Here is a 14,357-nt window from a genome sequence, read left to right on the forward strand (position 1 = left end):
ATTTTCACCAAATGTAATATAAATACGAACTAGAAACCGTAATAAAAAGTCCTTCCTCTCCAATCAGATCACCTTTGTGTTGCATTGTATTTGTAATACTTCTAAAAATGCAATTTTTACCTAAATTAAAAAACAGTTATTCCATAAAAGATAATAAATTTGAACATATATAGAATGAATTTTGTAATTTGAGTTATGTTACAAAATAAGTCATAGTTTATATATTTTATACTAATAATTTAGATAAAACCTGTCCAATTTAAGAATGTGTGTTAACCACATTCTTAAATTGTAAAAGGACGACTTAACCCCACGTAATTCATTTCAAAGCATAAAAGAAAGCTTATTTTCTATTTTACACAGCAACAGCATTTTCATGCAGTCAAGGTTTTTTAATTGCTAGTTATTATACATAATACTTAATTTTTAATTTAATAATTATTAGAAAGCATAACTAAGAAACTTCTTTTTAAAGCACCACAGTGATTGCAAAGAATGTCGTTAAATTTACAAAAGTATTGAAGATATATTGAACAGCATTATAACAAGAAACTACTGTACAAAATATGTAAATTTAGCATAATTTCTTTTTTAGTATTTGCATAGTTTCCTCCAAATGAACCTTAATGGGAAGTTATCTTGCGAAAATTTAAAAGTATTAAAATGGCCTCTATTTAAGATGTAACTGCATTTATAATTATTTTGTAATTGTGAATAGATTATATTATTGCAATTAGATTATGCACTTACATAATTGCATAAAGTAATGAAATTAAGAGTTCCCAGATACAATGTAATATAATTACAATGCAATTATCTAAATTGTAATTATAATCACTTATTTAATACCACAATATTATTACAATCACAATGTAATTTAAATTGGGTACTATATTTGTATACCCTCCACTCAAAAGGAGGTACTAATAAGCCTGGAAGTTATTATCAACTAAAAGCCTGTTCAGGACAGTTTGATGACAATTTCCACCGGGCGAAAAGTACATTCTTAAGCCCAGGCAAATCATGACAATAAAAATCATCTAGTCTCATGATTCACTATATTTCAAACCCTAAATTTGAATTCTGCACCAAATTATTTACCTATATTTTAACATACTTTATGAATTATTAGAAGCAAATATCTTCTAAAAATAACTGTAAAATATTTGTATCCATTAATTGATTCAGATACACACTTTTATTATTTAAGTATATCAAAATAACAGTTTCATGTTCCTGAAATACAAAAATTATGAAAAAAGTTAAAAGTAATATTCTTAGAAGCATGATATTAGTCACCAGCTGCAAAATAGTTAATTTTTTGCCCTAAATACAAGTTTATTACACAGTAGTCAAACATGTAACTTAATAACATGTTATATAAAAAATTAATGATAATAAGTTTATCAAAAATGAATTAATTCTGCAAATAAACTTTCTGCATTTGAAAATTTTCTACACCTGAGGGGAGAAAGAGATCTAGTAAAATTAGATTTATTATAACTTCAGTTGGACCAAATACCTTCTCTCTCTATATATGCATCACTAAAGAAATAAATAAAATTATCATGCTTAAAAAACAGATGTACCATACCAGTTTTTTTCCCCTTGTTACCCTTTACATTGAGAAATAACAAACAGTACAACGCTGAAAAATACTATCCTTGAAATTTTGTTTAAATGAAGAAACACACGCACTATCTTTTTATTTAAGCATTACACTTCAAAAACATATACACATACCAATTTATTTTCACTAGCCTTTATACTGATAACATGCCATATAAAAATGAAAAGAATTATCCTTGAAATTTAGATAAAATGAAGTAACACAATGGGAAAATTTATGCACACGGACATCAGTTACAGATGGTGGTGGATTTGGAATGCTAAAGAGTGTTGGTACTGCAGTTTTTCTTAGTTTTTTTCTATCTTTGCATAGTGACTCAAATTGAGATTCCTCAAAATGATCCTGTAAATACATAAAGTAATAAAAAAAAAGTATACAAAATAAATAAAAGTACAAAAAACAAACCACACAGTGAGGTTGTGCCAAAGGCAGCAAGCATGAACTGTAAGTAAGTATAGGCAATAAATAAATATGCAGGTAATTAAACTAGGCCCAGTATTATAAAAAACTGAAACAATAAACAAACCATGTCTAACATATCAGCAGCAGCATCTTGTAAGCTTGGGCAGAATTTAATTATCCAATATTTATTTTTTGCCTATAATTTAAAGTGTTCTTTAGAACATTATCCAAAAATTAAATGAAGTAGTGTTTTGCTATAACATTAAAAACAACTAAAATAAAACTTTATATTTCTTGCTATAGTGCTCTTACAATAGATAAGAAAATAAGAGTTCACTTCACCCAACTTTTAAGATACTAGGCCGATAAATACATTTATAATTACAGCAGACTATGATTCTTGTTATAATTGTAGTAATGTTTATTGCTCTAATTGAAATATTTAATTTTTAATTCTCTAATCATTCAAAACATAGCCCTAATTTCGGAGCACAGTGCCAACATGCATTTTAAAAAGCATCAAGGCCAGTTTAAACAACAATTTTTTAAATTACACCGGCACAGACATATCCAATTAAAGTTATTAAAAACTCTAGAACGTAGTTCAGTAGCTTTCTGAATTTGTAGGCAATTTTTTATTTAGAGATGACAACACAAAATAACGCTTCAGAAAATATTATTTATCATGTATAAAAATCTGTTTTGTAACACAGATCAGTAATAACTGTTTATCAATGTCATGAGGATTTAATTTGACGAGATCACATTCTTTAGAAGTATCAAATTCATGAAAGGATTTTGGCTTGGCCTTTGAAATTCATCATTACAGGCAGATTTATTTGATTGTTATGCATGCATTAAACACTACACATGCATTAAAAACACTACACATGCATTAAAAACACTACACATGCATTAAAAACACTACAATTATTTTTGAAAAATACACATGCAGTTTCACAAGTTTTCTGTGCTTATTTGAAAGTTCTGCATTCATTTCTAAATCTTTACTCCATTGCCAAATTGTATAATACTGGATTATAACTATATGGTACTTGCAATTATTGATTAGATTATATATATTTTGTCTCATACTATTCAATTTATTCTACTGACATCAGATGTCAATGTCAAAATTCTGGAAGTTATTTTAACCAAGAAACAGTAGTGGGCACCGTGCATAAACAACTCATCTAACTTTTTAACAACAGTGATTATAAAATAAAGAAAAAAATTATATATCATTCCAACGATATTGCAACTATAGTATAATGTTACATATATCTTTAGCAAACATTCAGATTTTAGCTTGACTTTCCAAATTATTATTTATTTTTTAATAAATTTCAATATGCTAATGATTTTCATGTTACATTAGTATAAATTCCACAATTAGCACAGGAAAACAAAATCTGCGCTTTATATTAGAAGAGAAATTTCTTTTCCACATTCAAAACATCCACATTGGCGATGTTTGGCGACGGGTACATTAACCCTAGACTAATTTAATTATAGCTATTATTACAGAAATTAGCAGATACTCAGGTACACAAGAATTTCACTTTACTTGCACATTATAAACATCAGAGAAGATATAAACTCTAAATGAAGGCGTAATTAACATTATACTTACTAAGCAAAGTTCAGCGCCTGGACCAGGTTTCCAATTGTCTCTTCGGCAATTATTTACCCATATTTTTCTCCTTTCTTCATTTTTAGGAAATTTTACCAATGTATGACCTTTCCGTGAATGATTTGAACAATTAATAGCTGCACATCCACCCATTTTACACAAAAAAACACAAAAAATTGTTGCACCGTAACTACACAGCCGCCATTAAATCTCCCACTTGGGATCGCGAATGCCTGATGATTCAGCCTGGTATATAGGAGCCTTAGTCATGAGCAGCGCATATCTGCTCTACGTGCCCTGTGAGTTTCAACAGTTAAGCGATGTTACCGTCTTAAAAGACATAATAATAAACAAGAATAGTAATTATGTTACCAAAGCTTTTATTTTATTTTGATCTGCGATCTTCGGATGCAAAATATGTTTATACGTTAGTAAGCGAAATAGAAATTTTGACTACAAAATAAGCAGTATTTTTAGGATGCGATTTATTAAGTTAAGATTATTTTCTACAGAAATGCTTCCATTATTTCTACTTATTACGACATCATTGGTAAATCTAGAAAGATGAATTTCATGCTTGTAATTTTTTTTTCAGCATTTCCTACATAGGAAAACAATTTTATCATTAACATAGGCACTAATTTCTTTCTTTATTAAATACTTTTACAATTCATACATTGCATTTACAAGTTTTTAAAACTCAGTTAGTATAAAATCGGATGTTGAAAAAAACTTGTTTTCACTTCTTAGCTTACAATATACAAATCTTAACAGTTCATGCAGCTACTTGATTCTGTCGTAGAACAAGAGCCAGCAGCATCAGAGCCGGTGCAACTGATACGGCCACACGATACGGAAAAATTTAGGAGCATTAAAGCTTTTAGATTTTATAGAAGTACCGAAAAGTAAAATTTAAAAATAGCCAATATTTCGAATTTAGGAAGGCATCAGTTAGCAGAATATAAGAATCGCAGAGATTGCATTAGGCTATAAACTGCATAGCGCCGGCTCTGCGTAGAGCTCATCTTTTGCAATATTGTTTATGTCTATGATTGCAGCTTTTAAATATCTTCGTTGCCATTAAAATAATGACCTTTGAGATGGGACTTCATTTTAGGGAAGAGAAAATAGTCTACGGGTGACAAATCTTGTGAATAAGAGGTGTAGCTGAAAACTGTGACCTGTTTCTTTCCTATAAATTGCTTGAGAAGAATAAAAGTGTATGACAGCGTATTTTCCTACAGGAGAAGCCAGTTACTCGATTGAGCTTTTTCAGGTTCGATGAGCTGAATGCTCAGTATGTTCTTTGCAAGCCACAGACTTCTCCCTGTATTCCCCAAGAACAAATTCTTTGTGGATTATCCTTTCCAATTGAAAAAAAAAATGTCGCTAATACGATTTTACTGGAGAGTTTTGAATCCGAAGGTTCTGTGATTGTGGTGAACCAAGTCAGATGATAACTTTTTTCGAAAAAGCAAAGCTCAAAATTTCATTTCCAGTTATAATTTCTTTGAATAAATCATGATTTTAGATTGTAGAAGTTCGATTTCTTTTCTGTTTTATAGTCACTGTGTGACAGACAAGACATGAACAAATTTTTATTTTTATAAGATCATCCACAACATTTACATGGGCAACATTTACATTATTGATGTTAAGTTCATTATCTCTCATTCAAACAGATAGATGATGACTTTTGTCGAACGGTCTCGATATTTTCACCTACAGAGGCTCACAAAACTGATCGAACACTTTGAAGTTTTGTATTCTTTAATGAGCATGTAGGGTTTATATTTATTTTAACTAACATTTAAAGTTTAAGCTATCTTTCCTGTCAAGCCTTTACTTTCCCCTAGAATTGCCAATACCAGAGTATGTAAATTGTAGTAGAACGCGCAGAGTATTCAAATTTTTAGCAGAAGTATTTTAGAGTTAAATAGAAGGGAAACGAGTTTGTAGGTGTGCTTTCTTGATTCACGAGCGTGAAGGTTGCTAGGTAGAAATTTAAGAAACCGCGCGTTTCGGCCTGTGTGCCTACTCCGGCAGTTAGTTGAAACTTTCAACTTCTCAATCCGAAAGTTTGCTGAATCTCAGCTGTATCTTAGAACGCGGTTAAGATAGTTGCAATTATAGAGCCTTGTAGGTAGTGACTTGTTATTTATTCATCCTGTTATTTATTTTTAGTTGTACTTTTCTCTTTTTATTTAACCGCCGGGTCGGCGTAGTTTGTGAGCGTCAAGTGAACGCATCTGTAACTTCTAAAGTGGAATAAAAAGGGAGTTAAACCCTTCTTAAGAGTTTGTGTAATTTCCAGTTCATAGCAGTCACTACTCCTGTTGCGGGCAAGTTGGGGCCACGCAACACCACATTGGCGCCCAAACACTTTTCGAACTGAAATGGCCGAAAACTGGATGGAAGCTCCTGTACAAGTCCAACAACAAGAAATGGTGAACCAATTAGAAGGATTTGGTTACCTGGTCTAGACGATGAGAGCATCAATCAAGCCTAACGTCAATTTCGACGGAAAAAATTCGGTGGCGATGTTCTTAGAAGGCCTAGAAAATCATTTACAGCTATACCCTGTGCCTGAAAGACAAAAAGTCGCCATTGCCACGTCTGCACTAAGAGGACAGGCCTCACTATGGTGGAAGAATATAGGCTAATTTTTATTAGGGGAATTCGGAGGCCAAACATATACCTTTGAAAATTTCAAAAGATCATTATTAAAGGCCTTCTTCATAGTAAAAGACCGAGCAAAGCTAGAAGCTGAACTGTATAGTTTTTATCAACGTAATATAGAAGAGTTGACGGACTTTATTCTGCGAAATATTAAGCTGACGGATATGCTGTATGGGAAGAAATCCGACGCGGAGATTATTGAAATAATCTTACCAAGATTGCTACCTGCTGTTCAAGATTACTTCGAAATTCGAAACCCAAGCACCTTGCAGGAACTCTTCGAGTTGGCGGTCAAGTTCCAAAATCGCAGAATAGCGGAAAAAGCTAGAGGGGCATCGTATTCTCAAGGTCTCCGAAGGCAATCCTGAAATGAACAGACCAGAAACACAAATCGCTCTTATGGGGGAAAGAGCTATCAAGCTAACTCATCGAAGCTCGAAGGTCAAGGCCCAAAAAGGAAATTTGAAAACAACCGTCCGCGTACCCAGAAGACAGAAGTTGAAAGGAAAGCTTTAAACGAGTAGAGGGGCCTGTAAAAGCGAGGGTCCAGACCCCGGAAGTTTCGAAAAAACCCTCAAGAAGATACCTAAATACGGTTGTGGTAAAGAACTCACAATTACCGATTATACAAGTCCTGGTTGGCGATGTACCAGTAGAAGCCCTCATCGATACAGGGGCAGAAGGTAACTTTATGAGTGATATATTTTTAAGACGAATTTTAATAGGTTACGATTATTTAAAAATAAAAACACAGAAATCATAGCAGGGCAAGGGCAAACTTGTCAATGTATTGGGAAATTATCATTACAAATACAGGTAAAAAATGAAAGCCTTAAAGTACTAATTTTTGTGGTAAATAATTTGCAAAGTCCACTTATTTTAGGCATAGAATTTTGGAGTTTTTAAAGGCCGCGAAGGCCAAACTGAATTTTCAGGAAAATTCAATTATGCTGGAAATGGATCGGAGGGTGGTGGAGCCAGTGGAACAACCGCAAGTCGACCTTAGCCATTTGAATGACCAGGAAAGCCAAGCCATCCAGCAAGTGGTGAGTACTTTTTCGAACTTTTTTTCAGAACGGCCTGGTAATTGCCAAATTGTTACGCATGATATACAGTTAACTGCCGACAAACCCTGTAGGACTAAACCTTACCGGTATGATAAACAGAAAGAGCAAATTATCGAACACATTCAGGAAATGTTGAAGAACCAGATTATAACGCCCATAAATAGTGAGTACGCGAGTCCAGTCGTACTATGTAGGAAAAAGAATGAGTTCCCTCCTTCGGGTAAAAGGGGTTGGAGGTTTGCTATCGATTACAGAAAGCTTAATAGTGTTACTAATTTCCCAATTTACCCTTTGCCGGTTATAGAGGAAATTATTAGAAAGATTAAGTCTACGAGATACATGATTACGTTGGACTTAACGTCTGGCTACTATCAAATAGCTATGAGACCCGAAGACATACATAACACCGCGTTTATCACAAAATCGGGCACTTATGCATTTTTACGCATGCCCTTTGGGTTGTGTGGGGCCCCGTTAACATTCCAGAGAGCTATGGACATTGTTCTAAAGCCTGTCCTTGGAAAATTGACTTTAATCTATCTAGATGATATAATTATAACGAGTAGTACGTTGGAACAACATATTAAAGATTTAGAAGAAGTTTTTAAATTATTAGAAGAGGCCAGTCTTAGAATTAACGCATGAAAATGCAAGTTCGCGACTAAAGAACTTAAATAGCTGGGGTATAAAAGTTCGCAAAAGGGTATAGAAACTCAGGATTCAAAAATAAAAGCCATCAAGAATTTCCCACCTCCCAACACCGCCAAGAAACTTTCTTCTTTCCTTGGGTTATGTTCTTATTATCGGTCGTTCATAAAAGATTTTGCGAACATTGTTGAACCGTTGTTACTAATTAAAAGAAAGAAAAGTAAATTTACGTGGACAGCAGAGGCAAATACTGCATTTGAAAGGTTAAAAGAAGCACTCATCAATGCCTCTGTTTTGAAATTCCCGGAAGGGGACGAAAACCTGGAAATTCCAGTAGATGCGTCGGACTATGGCGTAGGTGCGGTTCTCATGCAAAATGGCCATCCTTTGGCATTTTTTAGTAAAACTTTAAACTCTACACAAAGAAATTATACAGCTACAGAGAGACAAACGTTAGCCGTATTAATGGCTGTACACAAATTTCGAGTTTATTTCGGCAAAGCGCCAGTAACAGTCTTTTCGGATCATGCGGCTGTTGGTAGACTTTACTCGGGGAAAAATCTAACGCCCAAGTTAATAAGATGGGCTTTAAAACTTCAAGAGTATAACCTAGTAATTAAATATAAACCGGGTAAGGAAAACAATGTTGCTGACGCACTATCTCGTATAAAACTGGACGATGAAGGTAATGAACCTAAATGCGCTGTGTTGACTTCAAAAATTTTAGATTCTAGAGATACAATTATCGCTGAACTGAAAGCTGATCCTGAATTTGGAAATATCTATGCATATTTGAAAGACCCCGAAAGCTTTGAGCACACAGATATCGATGCGATAAGAAATAGAGCAGAAAACTATGAAATAATCGGTAATTTATTATTTTATACGAAAACAACAAACGAAAATCTCGAGTACAAACCAGTCATCCCAGCCTCGCTTCGATTAAGCATTTTGAAGGAATTACACGACGCGAAAACAGCGGGTCATTTAGGGGTCAGAAAGACTTTAAAAAGGGTACGCGAGGCGGTATATTTCCCGCAATTATACAAAATAGTAACTGCGTATGTCAGGTCCTGCAATCAATGTCAGTTAATAAATGATATTAATTACAGCCCGGTCGGGTACTTAAATAGCATTCGCGCTACATTTCCGAATGACATTTTAGGCATAGATCTTCTTGGCCCTTTCCCCCAGAGTGAGTTAAATAAAAATCGTTTTCTTTTAGTAATTGTAGATCATTTTTCAAAATGGACAGAAATTGTTCCACTTAAACGCGCGTCAGCCAAAACAGTCGCAGATGCATTCTTACACAGATACATTTTAAAATACGGTGCACCGATAAAAGTCATTAGCGATAACGGTAAACAATTCGTTAGCCAGATATTTGAAAACATTTGCCCTGGACTTGGCATACGCCATATCAAAATGGTTCCGTATAGACCACAGGCAAACATCGCAGAAAGAGTTAATAAAAATATTGTAAAAATAATTCGACGTTATGTTAGCGCACATCACAAGCGCTGGGATGGCTACATAAATGAGTTAGCTTATGCTTGAAGAACAGCAAATCATGATACTACGGGAAAAACTCCAGCAGAATTATTTTTAGGACGGACGTTAATTACGCCACTAGATAAATTGTTCTTTGTGCAACAAAGAGAGCAAGAATTCAAACAAAAAGATGTACAGAAACTCATTGACCAGGCGGTTAAAAGTTCGGATACGGCAAGAAATAGACAGAAATTGTATTATGATCGAAAACGCCGTGAAGCAGATTTTAAAGTTGGGGATAAAGTGTTAAAATGGAAATTTTCTTTATCAAGTGCCCCAGACAATTTTATCAAGTGCGCCACACAAAGTTAGCTCCAAAATTTGAAGGCCCCTATGTAATTCAGGAAATCAAGGGAGTCGTATTGTACCTTAAGAACGAGAGAGGGGAAATCTGTAAAGCAAGTCCCGACCAGGTGAAAAAATATTATAATCAAAATAATTTTGAAATCCTTAAAAGTTTCTTGCAGGACTCAAACGCAAAAGAAGTGGAAGGCCCAGAAGTAACGCCACCCGCTGCACCACCCAAGAAGCAGAGAACAGAAGAGGAACCTAGCCCTTCTACAAGTCATGCTACGGTCCCGAAAAGAAGAAAGGAAAATGTTCAGACTCCAGCATTCAAGAAATACAAGAAATCAACGCCGCCGCGTGAAGAATCTTTGGTAAAGAGGAAAAGACCAGTTACAACGTCCCGCAGTAGAAATTCTGCGTCGAGGAAGCCACTTCCAGGGCCAGATAGTCAGGAGCAAACAAGGCCGCCGTTCATGAGAACAAAAAGACAGAAGGAGGAACGAAAAGACTACCACCAACAGAAGAAATTCAAGCACGATTCCAGACCGGAGGCCGCCAAGACCAGCCGCCCAGGAGCAAAACGGAAAAGACAGGAACCCGAAGACTACCACTCCAAGAGGCCGGCGTACAGAGGGCAAAAAGGAAAAATCACCATGGACGAAACTCGAAGAACCCAAAGGCGACGACTGACCTCTATGTATTCCAAAACGTGGGATCAGTTCTGTCAGAAGAGGATGTCGGAGTTCCAATCATCGAAAACTCAAAGATAAGTTAAAATCTTCTATAATTTTTTCTTTTGTTCCGAAATGCTATGCGTAAATACGAAGTTGCTTTGACGGAAGTCAATTTGTCTCGGTTGAGACTTAGTTTGTTTTACTTTATTTAGCTAAGGCAAAAGTATTATTTTCTTTAAGTATAAAATCTAAGAGCAAGCAGTTCCTGTTGGTCGAAAGACTAATTCTGTTACGTTAAAGCCAAAATTTGGCCGAAAGTAAAGTAACTTCGTATTCTTGTATTAATGAAAAATTTAGTTTCAGTGCCGTCAGCTTGGCGAAGAATGCGTGAAGTAAAACTTTATTTTTATCTTATTCATTTTATGGTAAATTGTAAAAATCATATGTATTAAAATCTTGTAAATATACGTAAATACTTGAAAGTTATGTAAAAGTAGAATTTATTCTAGAAGCATAAAATTTTAGATGCTAAAAGTAAATACTCGAAAGAAATGAATTCAAATTTAAGTATTAAACTGCAGATAAAATCATGCTTTAGAGCGAAAGCCTGCATGTCTAAAGATGAATGAGGGGGAATTAGAATGAATGTGTTTTGTAGGGTTCTCCACCTACACTTGAATTTTAAGAATGTTAAACATAGCTCATCGAGTTTCAGTATGTCGATTAAGGTGTGTCTATTTGGTTGTTGGAATTCTAACAAATCATTGTGGTTAGGGGAAGTGTTGTAATACTAAAACACGAATATTCTCGTTTGTCACCACACATGGTGGAGAACCAGAGTAAAGTTAATTTCATGTTTGAATACTTGAATGAATGTGAATTAAGCAGTTAATTAAGGAAAATAAAACGATCAAAAACGAAACTTTATCGTAAGTGTAAATCATAATGTAGTTAGAAGATACTGATACTTATTCCTTCCAGATGCTGGAAGGAAGAGAAAAGACTGATTGCTGAAGACCAGGAAAAGGTTCCTGTAAGAAGAGATGGTAAAATTATGTATCTACAGAAATTTATTCTAATTTTTGAGAAAACAGTTTGTTTTCTGTAAACGAGGCTCTTCAGTTTTAGTTCAAAATATGGAAACTTTTTCAACAGGTCGTTTCTAGGACCTGCTTCCAAGTTTACCAAATTCTGGCAGTGGCAAATGTAGGGTTTATATTTATTTTAACTAACATTTATTTTAAGCTATCTTTCCTGTCAAGCCTTTACTTTCCCCTAGAATTGCCAATGCCAGAGTATGTAAATTGTAGTAGAACGCGCAGAGTATTCAAATTTTTAGCAGAAGTATTTTTGAGTTAAATAGAAGGGAAACGAGTTTGTAGGTGTGCTTTCTTGATTCACGAGCGTGAAGGTTGCTAGGTAGAAATTTAAGAAACCGCGCGTTTCGGCCTGTGTGCCTACTCCGGCAGTTAGTTGAAACTTTCAACTTCTCAATCCGTAAGTTTGCTGAATCTCAGCTGTATCTTAGAACGCGGTTAAGATAGTTGCAATTGTAGAGCCTTGTAGGTAGTGACTTGTTATTTATTCATCCTGTTATTTATTTTTAGTTGTACTTTTCTCTTTTTATTTAACCGCTGGGTCGGCGTAGTTTGTGAGCGTCAAGTGAACGATCTGTAACTTCTAAAGTGGAATAAAAAGGGAGTTAAACCATTCTTAAGAGTTTGTGTAATTTCCAGTTCATAGCAGTCACTACTCCTGTTGCGGGCAAGTTGGGGCCACGCAACACCAAAAAAAAAAAAAAAAAAAAAAAAAAAAAAAAAAAAAGAAAAGCTTTTATTTTGATTATATGTAAATTCAAAATTTTTTTTAATAAATACATTTTTTAAAAGACGAAAACTTGATTCAAAAATCAATGTATACATTTTACTTAATGAGGAAAATATTCTCACAATTTTTTTTTTTTTCTGTAATTTTTGGATTTATTTCTATGCGACTCCTCTTAAATCATATTTTTCAGTTGCTGCCGCGAAGATATACTCTGTTTACGAATTCTCGATTCTAGTTCCTGCTAAATATGTTCAACAATATTAAAATCTGGCAATTGGGGCGATGTCTTAATTACTTCTGGACACATACTATATAACAGCCAGAGTCTAACATTGTGCGTAGTATGCCTTGAATCATTGTCCTGATAGAATTTAAAACTATTTTGTATATTAAGAATTTGTGCTGATGATGCCAAATTTCCCTTCAATATGTCAAGGTACTTATATACTGATCCATAATACGATCTCTAAACTCTATATTACCAATATAGAATGTGCTATAGATCTCCATACCATAACTCCTCCTCCGCAGTGTTTAACATTTGGTACTAAGTTCTGCTTCTGAAATTCTTCTTTGGGTTTTCTCCACACCAGCACTCGTCCATCTGAGCTGAAAAGATGTTAAATTTGTTTCATCAGCAAACAACACTTTTTTCCAGTAGGTGGGTGTCTTTTGTTTCATCGATTTTTGGAAATCAAGTCGAAGTTTTCGTTTTTTTTTTTTTTTTACTGACATAAAATTTTTTTCTTGCTACTCACCCATGATATTTTGCAATTTTGCATGAAGGGTTTCCTTCCATCAGATTAACTTAAATGGTCTTCCAGGTCTTTTTTTTTTTTTTTTTTTCTAACGATGTTTCCTTTCGTGACCGAGCCACTGCAAAAAAAACATTAAAATAACAAATATTTTCTAAAAAGAAAATTTGAGTTTTAAAGCAAAGGATTTTTAGATTTTTGCCTAGCTTCTTTATTCAAATTAATTCCATAAAATTTCGTTTTTTATTTATTGCAGATGATTTTAATTAAAAATTATGAAAATGTCCGAATAATTATGTAGTTTCTTTTTTTTTCTTTCTTTCTTTTTTTTTTTTTTTTTTGTTTGTTTTTCGATTTTAGACTAAAACGTTGTATTTTAAATTTATTATTTTATTTTTTCAAATTTATTTAGTATAAAGAGAGAGCTGAGAAAATATGTATTCAAAGGGAAAATAGTCTTTATAATTTCAAAGTTTTTCTTCTATTATTTAAAAAAAATTAGAGTGGCCGATCATTTTTGTGAGACATTGTTTCTGAAGCTTCGAAAAATAACCACATCTGGATAGTTTTCATGAGTTTTATGCCACCGGAATGCTAAATTCGAAATTTATGAAATCTACAACCCTGGGATAAAATTCTTTAATTTAAATTTTGCAAATAAAACATTATTCAAGCATTATTTTTTAGTAAATTGTTTTTAATTATTAGTTGATAGTATTTTTTTATTTTCACACTTATTTGCTGAAACAATTTTTTTTCGTATTTAATTGCCAATGGCTCTTTTATTTAAAAGTTAAAGCTTTTTAACTCAACTACTTTAAAAGAAAAAAAGGAAAAGTATATTAAATGTATTTGCTGTCAACACATATAATTGTCTTAAATAGAAATAATTTCTGGTAATATGTTTTTTTTTCCATAGAAAGGAAAGAGTTCTCAATTTCACCCAAATTTCTTTTTTATGTTCACAGCATACCCTTAAAATTTTGAGTGTTCCGAAAAGGATTAACTAAATGCTAATGGAAAGAGAAAAATAAATGATAATGAAAATATATAATATTTGATGTTCGAGCCTTCCAAATTATATGAGGGTAAAATAAGTCAGAAAGAGGAAAAATTATCTCCTTAAGTTTAATTAAATAAATTTGGTGGTTTGTTTTCTCCCAATGAATTATGCTGAGATATGGCAACAAGAGTAGAACAGTT

General features: G+C 33.5%; 1 protein-coding gene across 1 annotated transcript; it reads right to left on the minus strand.

Annotated features, from left to right (window-relative positions):
- Window positions 1-1,728: 1,728 nt before the first annotated feature.
- On the minus strand, window positions 1,729-3,833 carry LOC146995917 (peroxynitrite isomerase THAP4-like). The gene is made up of 2 exons (XM_085822960.1): window positions 3,666-3,833; window positions 1,729-1,972 (listed from the first exon to the last, which is right to left on the minus strand). The coding sequence occupies exons 1-2, from the start codon at window positions 3,816-3,818 to the stop codon at window positions 1,757-1,759; spliced, it is 369 nt and encodes a 122-aa protein (XP_085679086.1). The 5' UTR covers window positions 3,819-3,833; the 3' UTR covers window positions 1,729-1,756.
- Between the last annotated feature and the right edge of the window lie 10,524 nt (window positions 3,834-14,357).

This window comes from Stegodyphus dumicola, chromosome 8 (genome assembly GCF_044657685.1).
Source record: "Stegodyphus dumicola isolate Sdum_Otavi_A_Nest chromosome 8, ASM4465768v1".
NCBI classification, from domain to species: Eukaryota; Metazoa; Arthropoda; class Arachnida; order Araneae; family Eresidae; genus Stegodyphus; species Stegodyphus dumicola.